This window comes from Xiphophorus maculatus, chromosome 24 (genome assembly GCF_002775205.1).
Source record: "Xiphophorus maculatus strain JP 163 A chromosome 24, X_maculatus-5.0-male, whole genome shotgun sequence".
Lineage (NCBI taxonomy): Eukaryota > Metazoa > Chordata > Actinopteri > Cyprinodontiformes > Poeciliidae > Xiphophorus > Xiphophorus maculatus.
The window spans coordinates 7,764,378-7,788,494 of NC_036466.1; the positions used below are offsets into that span (position 1 = coordinate 7,764,378).

At 38.5% G+C, this 24,117-nt stretch overlaps 1 protein-coding gene across 2 annotated transcripts in view; it reads left to right on the forward strand.

The window, feature by feature from the left end:
- arhgap6 (Rho GTPase activating protein 6) overlaps positions 1 to 24,117 on the forward strand; it is a 60,061-nt gene that overhangs the window by 14,673 nt on the left and 21,271 nt on the right. The window contains exon 1 of one of the 2 annotated variants that reach the window (XM_023329625.1): positions 13,162 to 13,510. The exons of the other annotated variant lie outside the window; for it this stretch is intronic. Within the exon in view, the coding sequence (XP_023185393.1) occupies positions 13,466 to 13,510 (45 nt within the window). The 5' untranslated portion in view covers positions 13,162 to 13,465. Of the gene's footprint in view, positions 1 to 13,161; positions 13,511 to 24,117 lie in introns of those variants that run through there. 2 annotated transcript variants of the gene reach the window in all.

Here is a 24,117-nt window from a genome sequence, read left to right on the forward strand (position 1 = left end):
GTTCATAGCTTGCTTTTATAAGCCTGTTGTCACTGTGCATCATCTTTCAGTCTCAATAGTGAGAAAGCGGCTAAATAGGAAGCAGATGTTTTGCCTTAGTTCTGCGTCTTATCTGTCTGTTTTTCTGTCCTGCTCTTCAACATTTCAGATGAAAATTAAGGGCTGAAAGATGTCAAAAAATATAGGAACTGTGGCATAGAGAAGTCAGGTGAAAACATCAGCCTTATTCTTTAAACTGAAGGCAAGATGGCTTTAACTGGTTCCCCCTCTGGAAACAGTGGTTTGCCATCATTTGACCTAATTATAAAATGATTGTCTAAAGGAAGGCTTGTCAGGTTAACGTGAGAGCATGGTCAAAAACTGAAGAGCAGACATAAACCAGAAGTAGAAGTAGGGAAGTAGGGAACGAGAGATTTGGAAAGGTAAGAAAGAAGAAAGGCAAAACAGAGAAGGGGAAAGGTGAAAACACTCTCAACACACACATGGATTATATTACCTGTGGCTAGGAGGGAGGCTGCGTGTTAATGAAGATTTAATAGGTTCTGAAATGACTTACTGCAGTCGTGCAGTGTGTGACGGAATGTACGCGTGTATATTTTGGGGCTTTTGTTGGCTTTATATGTTATTAAATCTTTCCATTTTCTCTCTGTTGACAGTGGAGACAGAACTGAATAAGGTGGAAATCTATGCCAGACCGAAGGATGCTCGATTGTTTTTCTTCTAAGGCTTTAAGATGGTTTGAGAAACATTTGTTGTTGCTTAAAAACCATATTTGAATTTTTCAAATGAAAAGCTCTTTGAGTGCTCAAATTGTCCAAAGGCAACACTCACTAATGAACCATGATAAAACGAGGGCAGCTCAGTTTTAAGAGCTTAGAAGAAAAAGCAGTTCCCCAAACACAAAAATGCGTCACGCTTTCTGTTTCCTTTCATTTTTCAAGGATTTCTCCATCCAAGTCCGCAAGCTTCCTCGAGCCGTCTGACTGCTGGGCTCAGTCTGTTGCCACGGCAACGGCTCGCTGATGTAAACACTACTGCCTGACCCCGGCAGTAGGAGTGAGAACAAAGAAAGCATCTTTCTCAAACGTAAGCATCAGGAGATAGTTTATATGTCGAAAGGCTCTGACGCAGTCGGCACAACTTCTAGGCAATGGAAAAAAAAAATAAAAAACTCAAGACGTGAGGAACTTTGGCTCAAAGCATAAATAGATTGGAAAATAGCAAGAAAGTTGAGGACAAAACGTCAGTTACTGCACCTCCAACATCTATTATCACTGACATTACAGGAGCAAAATGTTATGCATGAAGGTGATTCACTGTAGGAGTTACAGAGAACATTTGCATGTCTGATAACTATGGAGCACAAGTTCAGCTGTGATTTCTGTGCTGAAGCTGTTTCTTGGCTATTAGTTTATCTAAAAAAAACACATCTTAGATAGTTCTAAGGGTAAAGAACTGTGAAACAGGAACTCATATCTATGAAGTATGGTTTTGTTATGGTTCATCCCCATTATAAACATTCCTATTGATGAAGAGAGTAAAATTTATCATGTTCTTGTGCGTGAAGAAGGGTATGTCCTATCCAAGGTAGTCAAATAAAAAGTCACGTAATGCTGAAACCTCGGGTAGTTATCAACTGAAGCTAGTTTAAGGTCTACATAGTCCATTTGCAGTTTATCACAGTTCATGCAGAGGACACAGGAAATATATTTATTCTTCTGATATTTGACCAAAATTAAACTCTTTGAACTAAATACGAGGTTACCTTTGTCTACAGCTGAGTTAAATTGACATTTTTATTTGTAAAACTTAAAAACAGCATTTCTAGATGCTGTTCTTCCAACCTTACAGAGATTTAGGTAGTTTCCTGAAAATAATTGCAATTTCTAGACATGGAAAGTTGGTGCAAAACATACCCTAAAAGAATTGGAGTTTCATAGAATTTCAATGTGGTTAAGCCTTTGCGCCAGAATTTTCAGAACAATTGTTATATATATATATATATATACTGTATATATATTTCAATTTCTCGAGTCAGTCACTAAATCAGAGAACTGGAACCTGTAAAGGGATTTGTTTTGACTAGGACCAGGCAGATTTGCAGAGTTTAATTTCACATAATCTAACATCATACTGTGCCCATATATTTAAATAGAAAAATTTTATTTTGCATGCTTTTGTTATAAGGCCTTAAGTCACAGGTGTCAAACTCCAGTCCTCGAGGGCCACTGTCCTGCAGTTTTTAGATGTGCCACAGGTACAAAACTCTGGAATGAAATGATTTAATGAACTCCTTCTTGTGTAGATCAGTTCTCCAGAGCCTTTATGACCTAATTATTCTATTCAGGTGGTGCAGCAGAGGCACATCTAAAAGTTGCAGGACACCGGCCCTTGAGAACTGATGTTTGACACCCCTGCCTTAAGTGCTCAAGTATATATAAAAAAGAAATTCCAGCAACCATTAATTACTCCATTAAGGTTGATTAGTGGAGGCCAGGGTCTCTGCTCCAGCCAGCTTTGTGCCAGACATGGAAAGTTGCTCCCTCTCAAACACAAGGAGTGATCTCATCTCTGTATCAGCTGCAAAGCTCCAGCTGTTATTCAGTGATTTCATGGTTAAAATGACCCAACCAGAGTAATAACCAGTGCAATGGGTGCATGCGTGTGCACTGTAGCATGATACAAGGCGCTGGGAGTGTGTGGAGCCAACAAGGGAGGCAAGCTTGGATTCCAACAGCATTCCAGAGATAGAAAAAGAGATGAGATGGATCTGTCAACCCCCGCCTCCCGTCCTTTTCTTCTACGTCTTACTTTTTCATTCTTCACCTCTAACCAGTCGCACATAAATACAAACACTGGGGCTCATGTTAGAGCTCCTGACAATACTGTCTGGGAAATGAAAACCCTTCTGGGAACATGAAACCTTCCTATGTGTTTAAGTGAGTTTGTTTGGATGAAAAGAAAAAAACAAAAACAAAACTTGTATTTACATGCGTCTTACGACACTGGACAACCACGAATAAGACAAAACACAAGTTTAAATTAAGGGGAGACAAAGTTGAAGGATTTATATTTAGACAGATTGTGAAAGATGCTAAAAGCTAAAAGCTTTCAAAGCATTGAATCATCAGGAAACAGTTTTGCATGATTTCTAAGCAGCCTGGAACTTGATTTCAATGTTTTCTACATCTAGAAAAGTATATAGAAATGATAAATGATAACCTTTTTTATTTCCAAATTTTATTCACTGTCCCTTTGTCTGAACGTGGTGTCCTCCTTTCTTTTCTTGTGTCCTCCCTCCGTCACTCGGGCTCTTGCTTCCTTTCCTTTCTCATCTCCAACCTCTCTCCCTTCTCCAGGTCCTTCTTTCTTTCTTCCTTTCTTTCCATGTTCAATATTTAACTAATCGTTGCTTCAAACTAGCAAAAAAGGTTGCACAATAAAAGTTGGGGCATTTTGTACTATTTTCATGGAAGTTTATGTTTATTGATGTTGCTAGAAGTGAATTTCTACAACATCTGTTTTTACCTATGAAACAAAAGCACCACTTATTGTATTTTAAAACCTTATCAGCTTCACACTAAAGCGCAGCATTCCTAGAAGGCTGCTGTATTTATACTGCAGACTAAATATTTATCATATGAGCTGAGAAGAACGGCTCATTCTGCCTTTGGTAAAGCTTTGATTCCCTGCAGGACAGGTGACCACATGCTGCACAGACCACACATAACCCACATGTGATGTTTATACAGTTATGCAAACAATCTCTGCTGTACATGTGGTGTACTGGCACTGTCTGCGTATACACAGGCACGAAGGCTCACACAGCAATAAAACAATAATGAACAGAAATCTGTGGAGTCCACATCAACAGAAATGCTCCCACGTCCACAAAGAGTTTCATTTATGCAAGATATGTTCAATTAATTTGATTATTATTGAACATCCCATTAATTTTCAAAACTTTTTCACCAAGTGAAACCCATTATACATGTAGTTATACACATATGGTTGTTTGGAAGCCTTTTTTTCTGTTAATTATGGTGATTTAAAAAAAATTAAAACATGGCATTTAAAATTAGAATTACATATCAGACCAATAAAAATCTATTTAAAGAGATGCAGGCTTAATGAAAAGTCTAATACCTGCTTAAAGGTATTTTTTTTTCCAAAATTATTTTTAATCTGACAAATGAGACGCATCAAGACATATATTCTAATTTATTGAATGTAACGACTGCATTATTTATTATATGATATTATAGCTACAAGTGGCCAGAGTTTGAAGGATATTGTTTTGATCCAATATCCTTCAACTACCAAATTCAAATTGACCAACCACAGTACGACATTCTGGACAGCAACCTACTGCTGACTCTACATCATCATCCAGAAACAACAAAAAATTCACGAGAAGCTGATTTGCATGTGGAATAAGTGCAATTGTGAGCAGCCCGGGCTGATTAGATTATCATAGGAAACAAGCATAACAATACAGAGAGTTGAATCTGTTTATTTACCTGACATATGCGTGACCTAGCTTTCGTACATGGAGTATGATTTAATTAGAAAAGATGGAAGAAAACATGATCAAGCAGGAAACAGGGCTCAACAAAATGTCTGTGAACAAGTGCTAGATCTGTTAATGGTAGCTTTGCATTTCACTGTAGCACATTCATTTCCTAAAGTTAAATTACAAAATAAACAAAAGATCGGAAACAAGATAACATTACGGCAACAAGAAATGAATAGATGTCATATAGGTTATCTAAAGATACAAATGCTTAGAAGTAATCTGTAAAGTTGCTAAAAAATGTAAGGAGACAGAGTTGGACCGACAAAAAAGCGTCTTGTTTGCTAAAGATGTTCAAACTCATTCTGAATTTCTAACTTTCCAAACCGCCACGAACAACCATAAAAACACCTCAAACAAATCACAATGGCAGATTCCTAAATACAAAAGACTAGGTAGGAACACGCACTTAGAGACATAGGAAATGTTAGGACAGTTTTTTTCCAGGATAAGTGCTTTCCTTCTTCTCGAGCAGGCTGAGCCAGCAAAACTTGCGTCACATGGCGCAATATTTTATTCTGCGAGTCACGCTATTACAAACCCGACCCGGGTATTTACTCATGAGACCTTCCACTCAGTGTCAGGCAGAATGATCAGTGCAAAGGAATAGGGTACAATGTAAAAAGTTATGGCATACCAAGAGTAAAACCCTTCTACTCAACACTTCTACCACACTTTGGAAAGACGATGAATGATTAATATTTGAATTTTTTTGGAAGAAAATTGAACATAAGTCCATATTTTACATGTACAATATCCTGCTACAACGACTAGACTTCAGTGTATCAAAGTGGGACTTTCTGTGATTGACCAACACAAACTGAACACTTTGGCCAGGCACTGTGATATCTCAAATGTGAAATGCGTCATTAGTTCCCTACGAGGCATTAAAACACACTCGACTACTAAACGGAGAAAGCAAACCCATGTGTCATAACGCATGGCGTCATCAAAATCCACGCATTGTTAATGTGGCGTCCAGAGCAGCAGGCGAGCTGAGACACCATGGCAACTGTTGATGCAGAAGACGGTAAGGAGGCGTAGGAGGTTGATAACAGTGGGTACTAGCGTGTGTGTGTGTGTGTGTGTGTGTCAATGTGGAGAGGCTGAAGCTGAGAGACTAAATATGTTTATTAGAAAAAAACCCCAGCCTGAATTAAACACTGATGCCATTCAGTCACACTTGAGCAATCAGGTTGTGTTTTAGTAATGCACCTGGCTCCCATCTGAATGCTTCACCTTCTAATTATATCCATCGAAACAATACATGTTGATCATAACCAAGGAATACTATGATTAAAAAGCACAAAACATAACAAATTATGTTTCAGTTAAACATCTCACAATTCAAAAGCTTGTCAAGTGTTTCACATTTATAAAACCTAAACATATAGCCATGTTTTTTTTAAAAATGTTTCTTATTTTGCAAGACATGTTTAAAAAGAACATGCAATAGAATGGCAGTACATTTTTAAATAGTCTACACATCTGAATTATAGTTTTATGTTGAATTTGTTTTTTACATTGTAACCTTATGTTTGGGCAAAGGTCCAAGATAAATATAAATATAATGCTGAAATACACATCTGTGACATCATTTTACTTAGGAATAAACTGTAAACCACTTCAAAATTAATTGTTACTTGAAAAAAAGAATCAAATCTGATTTTCAATTTTGAAGTTGATTTGATCCTAACCTGATTGGTGTCAGCATTTGGATCAGTAAATGATGCCAGCGAGGATTTAATCATGTTTTTGTAGCAAGTTGCGCATTACTACAAAACCTATTGATATTTCCTAATTATGAATAGTAGTAGCAGAAGAAGTCAATAGTAAAATTTATGTTGTTTCATTTGTCCAATCTTTAAAGGAACATGCTCAAAGAATATATATGGCCCTGACACCTTTTGCTTTCAGAACTGCTCTAATTATTTTAGGTGATAAATTCAACATCTCCAAAACATTCCTCTGAGATATTGGTCCATACTGTCCATCCTTTTAGTTGCTGCAAATCTGGTTACATTTAAAGTCACTTAAATGCTCTTTCTTTGCCATTTCGACGCTCAGAACTTCATAAAGTTTTTATCACCATGTTCCTAATCAATAAAAACAAATTTACATCTGTAGAGAACTCTTAATGGCCCACTAATTTAAATCAAGTGTGTCGAAGCAGAGCAACATCTCTGCTCCTCAAAGACCAGAATCAGACACCACAGCTCATGTCAGCCGAACCCCTTATGGAAAACTGGCGCAGCATTATTTGCGGATTCACAGGAAGAAATCTGTCAACAAACCAGCAAGGAAAAAGAAAAAAAAAGCTGACATGAAAGTATGCGTCAGCTGTGACAGAGGGGTGGCAGGTCACACGGGCAGATAACAGCATCAGCAGTCAGGAAACTACCGCCAACCCCCTGGTCTGGCAGTCCGAGCAAGTTCACTTAGACAGCAGAGCACAAGGTGCTAAACGAAGTCAAGAAAAAACATAAAATAAGAAAGTGTGCGCTTATATCTGTTAGTCAGCAATGATTTGGGCATCATGTCTTCTGTAGGTGTTGGTGCAACAAGTTTTATCAAGTCCAAACTCAGTTCAGTTTTCTACCTGAAAATTTTAGGGCACTTATGGCTTTCTCTGCTGACAAACTTTATGGAAATGCAGATTTTATTTTCCAGCATTAGTTAGCACCTAGTGGGCTTGACTGGCCAGGAAACTTACCCGACCTGAACCCCACAAACGTAAGGTTTGGAGTGTCAGACTCTGATGGATTTTAAAAACAGTAGGCTAGAAAGCAAAAATAAACTAAAAATAAAAAAAAAAAATTAAAACTCCTTGAAGTTGTTTAACAAATCAAAGGCTTCCAAGTTTGTCTAGCCAGGGTTGCCAGTACACAAGCCGGCTAATTTATAGGCCTGGCCTTTTCCCCGAAGACCCCTGGCGCCACTGAACTCAGTTAGACTTTTTCTCATAGTACAACAAGCCTTTAAATAGGATCTCATTGAAGATTTCAACAGCTTACATCACAACCATTCAAAATGTTTATACGGTGTCAGGAAGATCCATAAAGACGACATTTTCTTCCCGTTTCCACATATTTTTGATGCAGTTGAATGGATTGCTAGTCTGGACTGGAGGATGCAGAAGCTGTCTGGTTACTATCTGTAGACTATTTTCATTTGTGGTATTGACTTTTTTTGCATGTTGGTGCGTGCAGCGAAACACTAAAGCATGAACTCTAAACCATTGAGTGTCTCTCAAAAAATGCTGGTTAGCTTTTTAAAATTTTATTTGCATCCAAGCAAGTTTTATCTCCATCCACTTGTTGCGTTTCCATTACATTGCATGATTCCATCAACCCAAAGCCCGCAGCAATCAAACTTTTTCAGGGTGAATATGCAGGTGCTTAAGTGTTGCTTTACTGTACACAAGAGTCATGCTGCATTTAACAAGTTGTCTGCAGGTAGGGGCTGAATAAGGCTGATTTAATGGCGATAAGAAAGAGATGAGAGCTAAATAAAAACAAAGGACTAATGTCCAACATTCTCTGAGTGTTCTCTTTTCTTTTTCTCTGCCATTTGGTTTTCAGGACTGAGTATAAAAATTTAGGAGAAGTGGGTTGGCTTGTTAATGGAAGCATCCAGATTGAATCCAGACCCATGCCGTCGTCACTTAGTGCGCGCATGATTGTGTGTCCTGGATTTGGAGGACGCTCAGAGAATCAACTACAGAAGGGGAGGAAATGTTATTTCTATTAGCCAAGTGTTATCTCATGTTTTACTGCAGTTTTAGAACCCAGAAAAGTGCAAATTTTTGTGTCATATTTGTTTTTATATGCTTGCATACACTGTTTACCCCCCAAGTTAACTCTCGAGCGTACGTTTGTCGTTTTCCTCTTTTTCTTCTGCGCACAGACACAAGCACGCATTCTCCAGTTCTGAGGTCATCACCCTGAGCTGCTTTGTGCAGCTCCTGCTGTAAAGTCATTTACATACACTCTCTCTTTACCAGCCACTCTTCTCTTCAATTTTGGTCCTTTTTCTTTTAAAACACTTTGTAGGATTGTCTTGTAAAAATGCAGGTCAAAGTGCAACATCAGAGAGAACGAGATAAACACCCTAAAGACCATAAGCTAATAAGCTGGGAAACATGCGACTGCAATGTTGTAGTTCTCATCTTCCACTATTTTAAGCGAGCAGAAAACAGAACTGACCAAACTAACGGCTTGTTTTCATATATTTCGTAATGTACAGTGGATCTAAAAGGTCAAACCAACAGCTACAAAATATAAGCTTTTGAAATAGAGGTCAAAATCGTTGTTTGGCCAGACAATCCTGGCCTAAAAAGTTGATTATGAAGAAAAAAAAAAAAAACAGCCTAATGACAAAAAACTCCTAAAAAATTTATTGGAAAACCGCAGCTATTTTCAATGTTGATGGAAAGTCACAGTTTTCCAAACTCAGATTAAACACAGCAAATAAGTTCAAGTACATTTGCTAGCATTTTTAACAACTTTCCCTCCAGATTAACCTCTGCTGGTTTATCTTTGATGGCCAACAACTCTATTAAAATGATTAAAAAAATACTGTTCAAGCCAGCAGTTTCCTGAGCTGCAGAAGCATTATGAAACAAGTAGGTGATTCACATAGTTGGAAATCTGATTATTTGAAAATCTTCACGTCTTCCTCTGACAACTTTTGTTCAACACTGTGCTTGGAGATTTTAACCATCGTCCTCAAAAAGTCAGCCATGGTTGCAAATCTTTAGGCTTGCAACAGCGTGTTTGGTGTTTAATAAACAAATCAAAGACCTGCACAGATTTTTCTCTGTCATTTACTGATCTGGCTTAAACCACTTTAGCAAAAATACTTTCCGCCTAATGGAGTGATTTCACAATTCAGGCATCTCGCATTTGGAAGGATGCTGCACCTTCCAAGTAAACAGTCTCATAAAGCCATATAAGATTTCTCTCTGGTGCAGTCGGCTGAGCTCATAATTCTCATTAATTATTGGCAAAGTGAAAATGTGGACTTGAAGGAGCTGATTTTAGCATCACTGGCAGTGCGAACCTGTTGCACCATTACTTCTCCTCCACGCTTTAAATAGACTTGGCAATTATTGCTTTTGGCAGCATTATTAACTACTCACTTTGTCATGTACTCTGAGGCCGGAGGCTTATGCAACAATGGTTGCTGCTTTGTGCAGCAGACAACAAAGAGAGTTTGCATATGAAACTCAGTTCATGGCTGCAGCTCAGCAGCGATGGCCGAGCCAGATGCAAATCTGAACCACTCGCCTACAAATCAGTACTCAGATGCTGACTGACCCAGGCAAAGGGAAGAGTTGATTGGGATTTTAGACACCTATGAATGTCCCTTATTAGTACCTTTATAAATTTCTGCAACCTTGAAATTAAGCTGTCAAACATAACAATTTTAGTGTGGTACATATTATTCTAGCTACTGTTTTCCAAATCCCTTCAACAGATTATGGAGATTAAAATTGGCCAAATAGTCAAGTCAAAATTGTAAAAAGCAATTTCCCTGTAAGTCCACAGGGGTTGGACCCAAATAATTTTGTTTAGAAATCTACTGACTGAGGTCTTTATTAGCCTTAAATTCTTCTTTAGACCATTTAATTGATATTAAATAGTAATTTTAGCATTCCCATGGCAAGACGTATACTCCTGTACACTACGCAATTCACCACATCTGTCATTGTTTAATATTAAGTCTGCTGGAAAAAAGTATTTACCCCTTTCAGGTGTCCTCTGGTTTTGTTTTTCACTCCTTTCTCACACCTTAATATTTCAGATCAGCAAGCAAACTTTAACCTAAAACAAAAATAATCAAAGTAGAAACAGTTATTGTTAAGTCAAAGAAAACAAAACGATGCAAACAGAACTACACCTATGTGGAAAAAGTAATCAGGTCAACAGAACCAAGAAATAATTCTAATAATGTATTTAAACAGGAGCTATATCACAGCACGATTTGAGATTTCAAAAATCAACACGATAAGAGACAAGAAATTCCCTTATTAGCTACATGACAAGTTGACTAATGTTAAGAAATTATGAACATAAACAAAAAATATATGCTTACAAAAATAAAAGCAATGGCAAATATTAACAAGCATCATTGCAGTGGTACTTATGAGGAAGTTAGACAGTTTTTTGTTTTTTTTAATCACAATGTGGATTTTAAAAACTACTGACAAACAGCAACATAGTTCCCTCGTGCAATATGTTCAAAATTATTTTTCATGCTTAGGAAATTTTATTTTTTTCCAACACCACTAAACCTGATGTCCATTAACTGTGGCAGAAATCTGGAGTACCTGGTGAAAATCTGTGCAAATGTGTGGAAAGAGCCGCAAAATCCTGCATTTGGGATCTTTTACGGACATTTACGGGGGAAAAAGTAGCCGTGGCACCGTGTTTGCAATCGCCATGGAGATCATCGATACTTAACGCAGTAACTAAAATGTCATTTTCTCAAAACAAATTGTAGAGGCAGAAAGACAACTATTTGGGATTTGGATCCGACATTGTTTTGATTGGTGAGTAATTTGTTTAGTCAGTGTTGTAAGGCACAAGCCAAATTGCTTGCAGCTGTTGATCAAATATCTAAAACCGAACCAAAGCGGAAAATCATTGCACTTCTATCTTGAAGAGCCAAAGTCGACTGGAAAGTGTTTGCAGCCCTTGCAGATTTCTTGCATGTTATCTCAGTCCAAATCAAGCATATGTACATTATAAATACAGTGTCTTGCAAAGTTATTGCAAACATAAGTGTCTCTTTTTTGGGGATTTTATGTTAGGCCGACACAACTAGTACCTAATTGTGTAGTGGAAAACAAGGATACATGATTATATAAAAATCTGAAAAGTGTGGTTAGTATTTGTATTCAGCTTATTTTCCTCTAATCCCCCTAAATAAAGTGCAATGCAAATACAGCCATTTAAAAGTTATGCTTGTAATGTGGCAAGAAAATTTAACAGAATGACTAAAACAAATGAAAACATAACGTAAATGTTATTTATTACAGGAATAAAAAAAAAATATTTGTTTTGATTAGCCACATTTTTTGTCACTTTTTGCCTCAATGCGATTGAGTTTAGGTTCTAAACTTGCAGCTTTCTAAACCTCATTTAGGAAAGATCTGATAAGCCTCTGCTTTAGAAAAACAGGTTTTCTTTCTCTGCTAACACTGCAAGTGTTTTCATGATGCCAGTGTGAGAGATACGCCCCTCCCCCCCACATGCACACACACTCCCTAACAATACATCACAGCAGCTACTTTACAGCAGAGTCAGTCCTCTGGAGTCTGTTATCTCACAATAAGCATCCCTTTTAACTTTTAACTCTGCATTCTTCAAATGGTTTTCCACCCAATCTGATAAGCAGGGAAGGAGCAAGCTACGGTTTTCTAGCTTGCTAGGCCATTCATACATTTGGTATATTGAATTAAAAGCATAAGAACCTGGTGTCCTGCTTCGGAAAGAGAAGTGGAGGTGGTGGTGGGGGACTGAAGAAAGCAGATGGTTTTCATTAACTCAAGTGCGTGTGACTTTATGTGTGTGAGTGTGAGTCTAGCTCATTTCTCAGCAGTCATATCCCCGATGAAATCAACTTCTGTTTTTTTTTTGTTGTTTTTTTAATGAGACTGGATGCAAGTGGAGTATTTAGAAATAGATTGCCCGACGCTGGTTCAACATTAACTATTACACAAGGATGGATGAGTCAAAGTGGCCGATTTAAGAGTGTATTTAAAAGAGGGGGAAGCTAATAAACAATAGTGATGGCTGATAATTGCATCTGAAGCGTCTCACTCCAGCTCGGCTCTGCAGAGTGCCTGCTTCAGCTTTATTTGCTCCCATTTATTTCCCACAACCATCCGGCCCCAGCAAGCTATTTACACCTTCAGAAAAGAGGTTGTCAAAAAAAAAAAAGTCTTTTCCACTTGAGTTAAATCTAAATACAGCAGCTTCTCCCTGCAGAGTGAACTCCTGCACAATAAGCAGCCTTCCTGCATGGGGTTCTCTGCAGTCCAATCTTATCATGTGCAAAGCCCCATTTGTGGGTCAGTGACATGAAAACATTTGAGCAGTCCTGCTGCTGATAATCGAGAGACTCCTTCCATGGCTGGCCCTCCTCCTCCAGTGCCCCGCCCACCATTCTCTTCTCCCGTTGGGAATTTTTAGAGGAGCATAATGAAATACAGGAAAAAGACATCCCCACCTTTAAAATAAAAGCATATTAACAAATGGCAATTTAGAGAAATGATCCTAAGGTTTTTCATCATGAAAACATCACATGCAGGGACTTTAACTTCATAACTGATAATGAATCAATAAAAACAAGTGCAGTTTGGTCAGCAGCATGTTTGGGGTGCAAACTGCTTTAACAATGTTATTGTTTGAAGTGTGCAAGTTAAAATAAAAAAAGTCCAAAGATCATGAGTATGTTTTGCTAAAAGAGGGGAAAATAGACGCCTACCTACAAATTACATTTTATTTTGAAAGGTTTTACCGGAAGTTGTTTTCGTAACGATGCTGCCTTAACACTATAGTCGCTCTCCTCTGCTCGGGTGAAGCATCTGCCTTCAGAATCCGCGGGGCGCGCAGTATGGATCCGTTACGCATTACGCACCGCGGTGTCCTTTTTGGCACAGTCGGTTTCCTTACGCGCGTTTCTTAGTGCATTTTAAGACAGCCGAGCTTTGAAAAATAAACTCATAAAGTTCGATCTCCGGTTGCATTGAAAACAGAAGAGTGATTCGCGGATACTTTTTGTTTTGCTTTGCCAAAAGCGCACCAATCCTGTTTCCTGGACTTTGGATGTTATTTATTCTCCTCTAGATTTTTGGTGTCTGCTTTATGTGGAAATTTACTGTTGATGATGGGAGACTCTGTGTTCCTGGACAGGCAGCACTCGTATCTTGTAAGTAGTCAACTGAATACATTGTAATGTCTCAACCCTCCCTGAGCGCATTCATCTCCTAGTCTGACAGCGCGCGTGTGTGAGTAACACTGTGGCTTGAATCCTTTAAAGTGTTGTGTGTGTGTGTGTGTGCCAATTACTTTGACGACTTTGACTTAAAAACGAATGAAAACGGATTTCCTCTTAAACTGCCAGTGAAACCAACATGCAAAAACTTCCTGTGATGGAACGTCTTAAGTGACCAAGTATGCATTCAGAGGAGGCGCAAGACCCCACATGTTTCCTGTTTTTTTTTTTTTTTTTTTACATTTCAAAAAAGATGAAGCAACTTGCGAGCTCAGTGCAAGGTTGTGCAGAGAAACAGGTGTTGTGTTACATGCTACACCCTCAAAGCGTACAGGGATGAAGGCAAAACACGCAGATATGGGTCAAGGCTTTGAGGACGCATGAGGGTTACTGAGAACCGTGCTTCAAACTGAAACACACTGCAATTCTCAGATGCTGGAGTTGACTATTTAGCATATTTGTGGCAAAGATTAGAAAGGCCAAGATTGTGAGAAAGAAACACAGCAGGTGGTTCTCAGAGCAGGTTCATTTTAAATGTGGAGTTGGTTTAATCAGTTGCTGTTTTGCATGTGGGATTTGTGGTTCATTGCCCAGGGCGGCAGCACGTTAGAGGAGCCAAATTTTAAAGAGGTGAAAGTCAATTGCACACAGAATCAGTGTTATATGTGCATATTGTGTAATCAATATTGAATATCATACCTCAGTTGAGTGTTTTGACCCAAATCAGAAAATCACAGGGGCTTGGTAATTGTTTTGGAGCCAACTGATACTTCAAAATAAAAAGGCAACATACCTAAAATGCCCTCTGTTGTACATCACAAAATCACCACTATACACCATAGAGTAGCCATTGAAAAAAAGAAGAAAAAAAAAGCTTACTTCAATGTTTTAAAAAGAACCTATGGTATTTCATGATTTCTAGTTTAATATTGGGGCTGCACAGTGGCGCAGTTGGTAGCACTGTTGCCTTGCAGCAAGAAGCCTGGGGTCTTTCTGCATGTTCTCCCTGTGCATGCGTGGGTTCTCTCCGGGTACTCTGGCTTCCTCCCACAGTCCAAAAATATGACTGTCAGGTTAATTGGCCTCTCCAAATTCGCCCTAGCTGTCCGTGTGGGTGTGAATGGTTGTTTGTCCTGTCTGTCTCTGTGTTGCCCTGCGACAGACTGGCGACCGAAAAGATTGGCACCAGCAGCCCTCCCGAAACCACTAGGCACAAGTTATTAGATGGATGGATGGTTCAATATATAAAATACTTAACCTGATAAAACCTGATCTGGGTTGTTCTACAGTACAGTACATGGATATTATATTAAACATGGTGAGATGTCATAAAGCCAAGAATAGCCACTGATTTATATATATATCCACAAACAAGTGTGTTTTATTGTCCTCCCTTTCTTATCCCCATCATCCCACCTCCCTAATTTCCCCAGTCGTGAGGGATCTGAAACGGACTGCTCCAGTGGTCTGTCGGATCTTTATGAGCAATGTTTCTGTGGCTGGAAGTCCCCCATAAAACATCAAGCACTGATTGGGAAACAAATTTTTTTTTCTTTGGCTTTACAGGCACAATGTTGTGGTTTGAATTAGGGCTTTGTAGCTGGGCTGAGTGGTGTGGAAGCTCTGCCACACTGCCCACAGTAATAACTTCTAAAATCCAACAAGCCTTTTCTCAATGTAATTGTCAGCTATGCTGCATGTCATCATCCTTAGGAGATTATATTTGATGTGTTTGGATGTGCCTTTGTTGGACTAAAATTCTTTCCTCCTCTTTTCAGCCCAATAAAACACTTAAGGAACTTATCAGAAAGCTTCCTGATAAGTTCTCTTAGGAGCGGCATTCTGGATAAAAAAAGTAGACTAGTAGCAGAAGATAGAGTGATTTATTGGCCTAAAATTAATTATTCACCTGTGTTATCATCTCCTCTTAGCACAGCAGAAACCAAGAATCAAATATAGATTAGTTAGATTTAGCGTGTCATGTAACTACAAAGGCCCCATAAAGTTACAACTCAGAAAACTCTACCAATTTGTATGCTTATATAAATCATTTAGAAAGCTAAACACCAGTAAATAGGGAACTAAAATGACTCCATTTGGAAAAATGTTCCATTTGATGTAGATTTTTTGAATAGCATAGAGGTTCAAGATCTCAGTTTTAGATCATCTAAGCTTCGTGATGTAGAAAATATTGTCCACACCTAAAAGGCCTTCAGTCAATTTAAGATACTCCCATTTCCAACTCTGATTGCCACAGCATTGTAAAATCTCCTCACAAAAACATTTCTGTCTGCACATGTGTGTGTAGTTGAGCTAGCTAAATTTTATTAGTCAATCTAGATCAGCTGAGCAGTTTGCTCGCCCCTCTAGATCATCATCATCATCGGCAGATAACCTCTAACGAATGTAATCAGGCAAATTGCATTCTACCCCTTTGCGTTCAGAGGAAAATTCAAACCACATGAGCAGTTAATCACATTTATTGTTTTAGTAAAAGGTGTGTATTCAATTCTATCTGTTTGTCCTGTAAAATTTGATTTTCCAATAACACTAAAAACAACAGTGGGCTTCACATTCCAAATTTGTTATTTCAAACGAGACGCTGTGGAGGTCGCGTGTACCCGGGGATACTTTGCTGTCTCTCTGTCAGGTTGTGGCAGAGAAATTAACGAACAAGGAAGTTTAAAGGAAGCCAAGCCTGCAGAGCAGCCAGTCCACACTGATGGTATGCCAATAGTCAAATCAAGGCTGCCATTGTCTTGGAACCTTGCCCTTTGTTTGCGAGTCCTGGCATTTTGGTACAAGTTGCATGCTATATAGAAAGACTGTCATTTAGACAAAGGATTTGTGAGAGAGCCCGTTCTTTTGCGTAGAGCAACAGCATCTTCAGTGGCTCAAATAGCTGACCAGCAACTGTTGGAAGGACGGAATATTTTCCTTCTGCACCCTTGACATTTTGCTATGTCACAATGACTATTTTTTAATAGTCATTGGAATTTTGCATTCTAGAGCAGTGCGAAGTCTTGTATAAATTTGTGTCACTCGTTCATTTTAGTCAGGTATGTGGTTACAGGGAATCATCTAAACCTGCTGAACAATATTGTTACTGAGGATGGGGATTGAAAACCACTGGTTTAGATCGATTCATATTCATAGAATGGTTTTTATTTGTAAAATATTTTTTAAATTATGATGTTTGGACTCCACATCATAATTACCACTATTTTGGGTTTCATAGTTACATTGGATTGTAACTATGTTACAAAATCTATAGAAGTCTGAGACGTAAGAAAATTTGTGGAAGTGGGGTATTCTTTAAGCCCTCCCCACCGTTGTTACCGTCTGAGTGTGACTTTTCCAAGAATTTCAATTTGTTCCTTTTCCTGCTCAGTAATGCCAAGAGCAAACATGTTGCAGCACACCATTTTCTGCTTACCTGATGATGTGTGACGACCTTCTAGCAGCGGTTACAAGTATTTGCTTTACTCCCGTGCCACTCCCAGTACAAACAACTTGGGCCCGAAAAAGAATACAATGCGTTGCCTCATAAACCGACAATTAGATTTAACTGAATAAGTACATCTTGTCTAATTTAAGGTTGTAAAAGACAAAAAAAAAAAAAGAAAAACCTGGGTCTTGGGTGAATCAACAGCACATGTGGGTCTCTAGTCATCTGCAGACTAAGTTTATTTACATTGATTACATGTTTTCCAAAGCACACCCTGACCCAGGAGGAGAGCTTACAGGGGTGCTGTTATTTGGAATGTGTAGGCTGAAAGAAAGTTTAGCTTGGAGTACAATCTCCTCTTAGTTCTACTTTTGGGAATAGAACCCCTTTTTATTTTATTTGCAGACACCAATTATGTCTTGTTGAGAGTTTATGTGCCATTAGTTAAGGGAAAATGCTAACCAACCTGGTAAATTCTGAAAATAAATCTAAAGCTGTTGGTACCTCCTCTAGTGGCAGCAACTACCCTCTGTTGTTTGTGCTTCACTGGACAATTTTAAAGCATTAGCATCCTGTAAGGTCAGTTCACAGGTTATCCACATAGCTTGAATCTGAAAGGATTCAGTCTTGATATTGCAAAGCGGACAGCCGCTATGGCATGGCTAGAAATGAACACCGCTCTGAGCATTCCACAGCTGTCACTTTTGGCCCGTCATGACAATGCTGCCCGTACCTCGTTTTTCACCGTGTCAGGCTAAAAGCACTTGCTTTATTATCAACAGCACGGGGAGAAGTCCGCCCTTCCTCGAGACTTGTCTTTTTATGGAGACGGACCGAGAAGGCTGAGGGGAGAGCGGCGGAGAGGGAGTTCTGTTGAGATCGGATCCAGCGTGCGCAGAGCCAGATGTGCTTCCAAATGCAGGGGTCTGTCTCCTAACCGTAGCGAAATATGCATTGCCAGGAGGATGATTTATACCTGACACTCCTGCCATGCTTTCGTTTAACCCAAAGGCGTTTTTTTTCCTTCTCATAGCTGGGAAAAATTGGTTGAGCAAAAATTCCCTTTTGCCCTCACTGTGCAGAAGCTGTTTGACATGGCAACATTTGACATGTCATTGTATAATATCTTAAATCAGAGACTTCAATGGTGCAGAATTGTGAAGTGACTTGGATGAAAGGCATAGCTGATTATTCTGGGCTTTATGAGCACTAAAACACGCTTGGATGGTAACCAATGAGAACAGATTGTGCTGTCCTATGTAGAAATACCCCAAGACAGCTGTTGCTCCATACATGACAAACAGCACAACTATGCCAAACAATAGCTGCTGAATCTGATCAGAATGCAGCTATTTCCCCTGCTCAAGTTGCAAAATAACAGACGAGAACAGATCTTCCGCCCGCACAATAAACTTTTACGCTCAAACTGGGTTAAAAATTTCCTCTCTGGAAAAAAGTCAACAAGCCATAAAGGTCAGGCAGGGAGGTCTCTGTGGAATCACTACATCAAGCATCAAGTCATCTGGTGCTGCTTCAGTGCGTCTCCTGAGGTCAGGGAGCATTTGACAAGCTGGGTCTGATTGTTTTTACTTGAACGAGGCAGATGTGTGATTCTCTTGGACAACTTTCTGGGAGTTTCTTAGTTGACTGAATTAGTAGAACCATCTTCTTGTTGAAAAATGTTTTAAAACTTGGCTGTAATGCATATTTTAGTTACAAGGATATTGTTAGCATGAGGACCATCACTAGAATGTTGAGCGACTAGCATGTTGACACCACAAGTAGATTATGGGTTATCACTAGCATGTTGATTAACATTGACTCACCCCAATTAGTAAGTAAAGCTTTGCTTTTATACAGGGCTGCAAATTATTTTAGTACTCCATTATTCAGTTATTCAATTCTAACAATTATTCCAATGATTAATTGGATTTTTTTTAAAAAAGGTACATTCTGAAAAATGTTCATTGAACCACAAAAGCTTTTTTAGTATTAGAAGATGAAACAAATGATTTAATTTCTTTTTGAATGGGGAAAATAAACAGATTATTACCTAAAATAAGTATTGCAACAAATGATGCATCTGCAACTAAATAAATACTGTTTACTTATCTGTTGATTACTTTTTTGGATTAATAATTAATAATCTCCTATTAGGCAAAAAGTGCCATTTTTATTTTCACCAACTGCCATTTGTATGTTGAGTAAAGGGGATTTAAATGCAACCTTTATGTCGGCTCCTTTTTTTAAAAAGTAAACTAAACTAGACTTTTAAGACTTATTTAACAGCAATTGCGAGTAACTGTTTTATGAATTTCTTACAAAAAAAGGTGCTGGTACTTTGCAAAGAATGGAACAATGCATGATGGGGATACAAATTGGTGAATGACCTTGTTTTTTTGTGTATTCCTTAGGAAATCCAGACTTTGAGTTTGAGTTTAATAACTAAACTACTGCTAGCTGGCCGTAATGATCCGAGCTGTTTCATATATTTATCAAAAGAATCCATTATTTATTACAATGTTACTAATAAAGGTAGAGAGATAGCCTGATGGAGAGTGAAGACTGTCAAAGATTATCTGACATTACTTCTATATCTGTGGCTTTCATGTCTGACTATTTGATTGCCCCTGAAAGCCCAATCAAATCATCAGGGTTGTAGAGAAGATGAAATGTCAGACATATTGGAGTCTTTCTGACCAGATAGCATCAATCAGGTTTGCTGACAGACAGGAAGTCGGAAGTCAAATTTCCAGCCGGGTGGCATATCAGAGAGCCTCACCGAGGGAAACATCCAGACACAGAGCAATGCAGATGATGCCAAGAATAACACAGATATTTAGGTCAAGAATCACGCACGTATTTAGAGTAGTAGGAACAGTGCACGTGCATCGTGTGTGTGGGCGTGTGTGTGTGTCCCAGGATTTCAGAGGGTCTTTTCCTAGAGTTGGATTAGCTTCTCTCAAGGCAGTGAGTAGAATGTGGGGATCAAGTCTGTTGTGGCAGTACACGTTCAAACTCACAAGCTCGTCTCAACGCGGCTCAGTGACTTTTTTTCCAACCACATTATCACTCTTTATTAATACACCCTGGCTGTTCTCAAAGGCTATTTCCCCTCTTCGTTCTCACTGCCAGAATGTGTGAAAATTGATTTCAACAAACCTGGTGATCTAAATATTTACAGAACTGGACAGCACTGTGCAAAATGGAGGTCAAATGACATTTTTGTATCAGTGGTTGGAACCATTAAAGGACACTACCTGATCTTTTTAACCTTAACTTATAACATTAAGAATATGAATTTCTTACAACAGCAGCAATCCGACAGCATGGAGTAGATTCAAGTCATCCATCATGTCTTTATCCTGCTACCTGGCTTTGTGAACGTATTTTTGATACTTTAGCAGCCTAGTCACCAGCATAAAATGAACAAAATGGCAAAAAGACACAAGCTGTTCCAGTTAAATTAGCAAATTGCTAACAAGGTGATTCCTGTTAAATTAGCAGTTTAATCCTCATCTGTATGGGTTTGACATTTAACTTTCCAACTGCATATTTAGACTTTTTTTTTTGTTCATGTATCAAATGCAGGGTGAGTTTGTCCTAATTTTTCATTTTAATTAAATTTTGATTGACCTGTAGCAAAGTTTTTAAAACAAGCATTTCAAATATATTTCTATTTGTGCACCACCTTGTCTTCTTGTTCAAAAAAAAAAAAACATATAAAATATGTCACCATTGTCAAGTACCAGGACTGTACCAGAGAATTGATCCAAACTCCTTTCATAGAGCAGAGATTCTATCCTTATGAAGCACAAAAAAACCAAAAAACATTTCATTGATCACTTTACCATGTCAACATTCATCCATCAACACTAAACCAGATATGATGGAACAGATTAATATATTTTGATTAATAACGCATTCATGTTCTGTAGATACCTTGGATCTAGACTCCCAATCAAACCAAATCTAAGCCAAGCTTTTGATACCAATCCACTGACTGAGAGCTGAAGGTTTTCTTCAAGCACCACATTAAACAGCCCATTAACACTTATTAGCACCTACTTTAACTGTTCTTTAATAGCCATTGTTTACTAGCTTTCTGTTCACACACACACACACCCGACACACACACATTGTGATCAGTTAAAGTTTGTCTGGTTCTGTTACAAAGAACAGCTACAGTGAAGCATTGTGTTTGTTCTCTTTCCGTCATGAAATCAATAATAAACCAGCTGCTCTGCCAGTGACCTCTGTTACACGTGCACAAACCCGTATGCATATAAACACATGCACAGTCATAGGTACTGTGCAGAGAGAACAAAGCTCCGCCGGGTCGTATCGGGTGTGGTGTGGGTCTTCAGGAAGTCACACTTAGAGAAAACTTCCTGAACTGAAACAAGGCTGCTGGTCTTAAATTGCTAATTTTATTTCTCTTAACAGACTTTACAGAGGAGTCGCACAGTTAGTAGCACTGTTGTCTTCCTGCATTTTGGTTGGATGAATGCCAGTAGAAGGACATGCTCAACCGGCCACCGTCATTTATATAAAAACTACCTATTGAGTAGAAAAAGTCATTTCATTGGGTGACATAAGTGTTCAGTTGCCCAATAACTAGCTTGCATAGCTAGCTCCAAAAAAGAAACACTATTATAACTGGCTGAAGGCTTGGGAGGAAATATTTGGAGTGGTAGCTTCTTATGCAACTAAACAGTTAAGTAGGTTAAGTGTTGTAACTTTATAAATACTGTACATTGATGGGCTACGTCCTCATTATTATGTATTACTTGTTGTGAAAAAATAATCTGCCACATTAAACTTTTTCAGTCTTGTCTGTGGTACAAGGTGAAACTTTAAGCTGTCATTACAGCATGGAATTGAAAAACCTTTTTTTCTACACATTTACTTTTAAAGATGTTGAGACCCAGCCAAAGCACAATTGCTTAGGGTAACAGTGTGCTTGTTGCATTGTTAGCACATTAGCACATATTAAAATGTTTCTGTCACAATGATTTTTCCTGCTTGCATTTTAAGTGCTGTGAAAAAGCATTTAGCCGCTCACTAAATGTTTTAAGTTGAGAAACAAAAAGTAATTCCCTGCCTCACAATCCCAATCAACCAGATTCTTTGAAACATAATGTGACTTCAGTTTCACGAGTCACACCCAAGTCTGATTAATGCCAGAGCTGTAAAATCAAAAATAAAATGTGTCCGACAATGTTCAGTAAATTCCAAAAACACATTATGACCCTATCTAAGCTCATTGTAGCCAGTCTGGAAGTCCAGATTTGGATTTTAGCATTTAGTCAACTTGCTGTAATTGATGTAACCATGAATTCTGCTCTTGAACAGAAAATTCTTTGATAAAAATCTCTGACCAACATCCCTGGGTTTTGCAACAGGACAATAATGCAAAGCACACCTGCAGGTTCAACTCTGAATGGCTCAAAAGCAATACAAAGGATTTGGAGTGGTCCATTCAAAGTCCAGACTTAATTGAAAATCAATATGCTGTTGCATTACCTGAACTAGGGTTTTCATTTTTGAAAACCCTCTAATTATACTACGTTACAAAGAATCCTCCAAGGGGATGTAAGACTTTTTTAAAGTTATGTCAAATGTTTTATGGTGAACAAGCAGTTCTTAGGTTTAGGAAACAGATTTGGATAGTTTTTTCATATGAAATGAAATAATGATTAGAAAACTGCATTTTTTTATTTGGTTTATTTGGTGTGGTTATCTTTGTCTTATATTTGATTAGTTGAGTGATCTCAAACATTTGTGACAAAGCAAAAGCAGAAGAAAATAGTTTTTTTTCTTCTCTATGTGGAACTATAAGCACAGCAACCAAATACTAGCCCGTGTGTCTTAAAGTGACCACCTCTATTTTTTACTCTGTCATTTTCATCACCAGCATCATCACGATTGTGAGGAACAGACCTAACGTTTTATAATCTGTGCTCTTCAGCTACCTCAAAGGATTAACCCAGAACCCACGTGGGACATAAAGAGTCTTATGAAATCTTCCCTCTGATCTTATTGCATTTAAAGGATATGGTGGGGGAAAAAATCAAAGGCAAGACCACGAAATTGTGTTGCAACTTTTTAAGCTTCTGTTCTTGGTGCGAAAAGTAAATAATTCCCTAAGAGGATCAACACATAATCTCATATCCATGAAAAACTATCACTCGTCTGAATGCGTCCAAGCTATGTGGAAATGGAAGTTTGTTTAAACACAGCTGCTGAAAGGGTGAGGTCATACAGTTCGTCTTGCTGGATTTACCATGTACAAGAGTTCGTTTGAAGCAGTTCAGAGATGTTAGCCTTATCATGAATGACAGTTGTAGCCCCATTTCCTCAAGAAATACCAGCAGATCCTAAAACACGCCTACCTGCAGACTGTGGACAGTTGAGTTTGTCGTGAAATGTCAAGCTTTTGGCTAAAGCAGTGCTTAGAAGATGGGACCTGTTACAAAAAAACGACATCAATGTAACGTTTGAGCTTAAGAGGCTAATTTCTACAAATTGGACAGTTTGTCCTGTGCTTTTAATGGCAGCTGAAAAACACGACACCAGGTGTGTTGTTGGCACATTTTCTGTTGCCGTCATCGCTCAGGAGGGCTTGAGATCAAGCAGTGAATTTTGTAAATGTACAGTTTTTTATGCTTGCCACATAAATATGTCGACAGCTGAAAGTCAGAAACTTCTCAGCCTTGAAGGTGTTTAGATTGTGCGCATTGCTGAGCCTGAAGATGAAACCCGAGGAAGCATGACTGGAGCTGAAAGTATTTCAATTGCCTGGATATTTCCATTCACAGTCAGGTCAAAAGATAAGATAGGATGATTTAGATTCCAAGTTAACATCGGGGGGCTGACACATTGCAGCCTTTTGGGCTAATCTTTGAATCCAATTTTTAAAAACATTCCTGCATTGATGGGTCATACTACTTTGCTGGGAGTGTTTTCTGTTTTGCCCATGCATATAAATGTGTGTGTGTGCGGAAGATCCAGTTCTCACGGTGCTAGCATGGCATAACATTTGGGCGCCAAAAAGTTGATGGGAACCTTATACCCATGGGTCTACTTACAT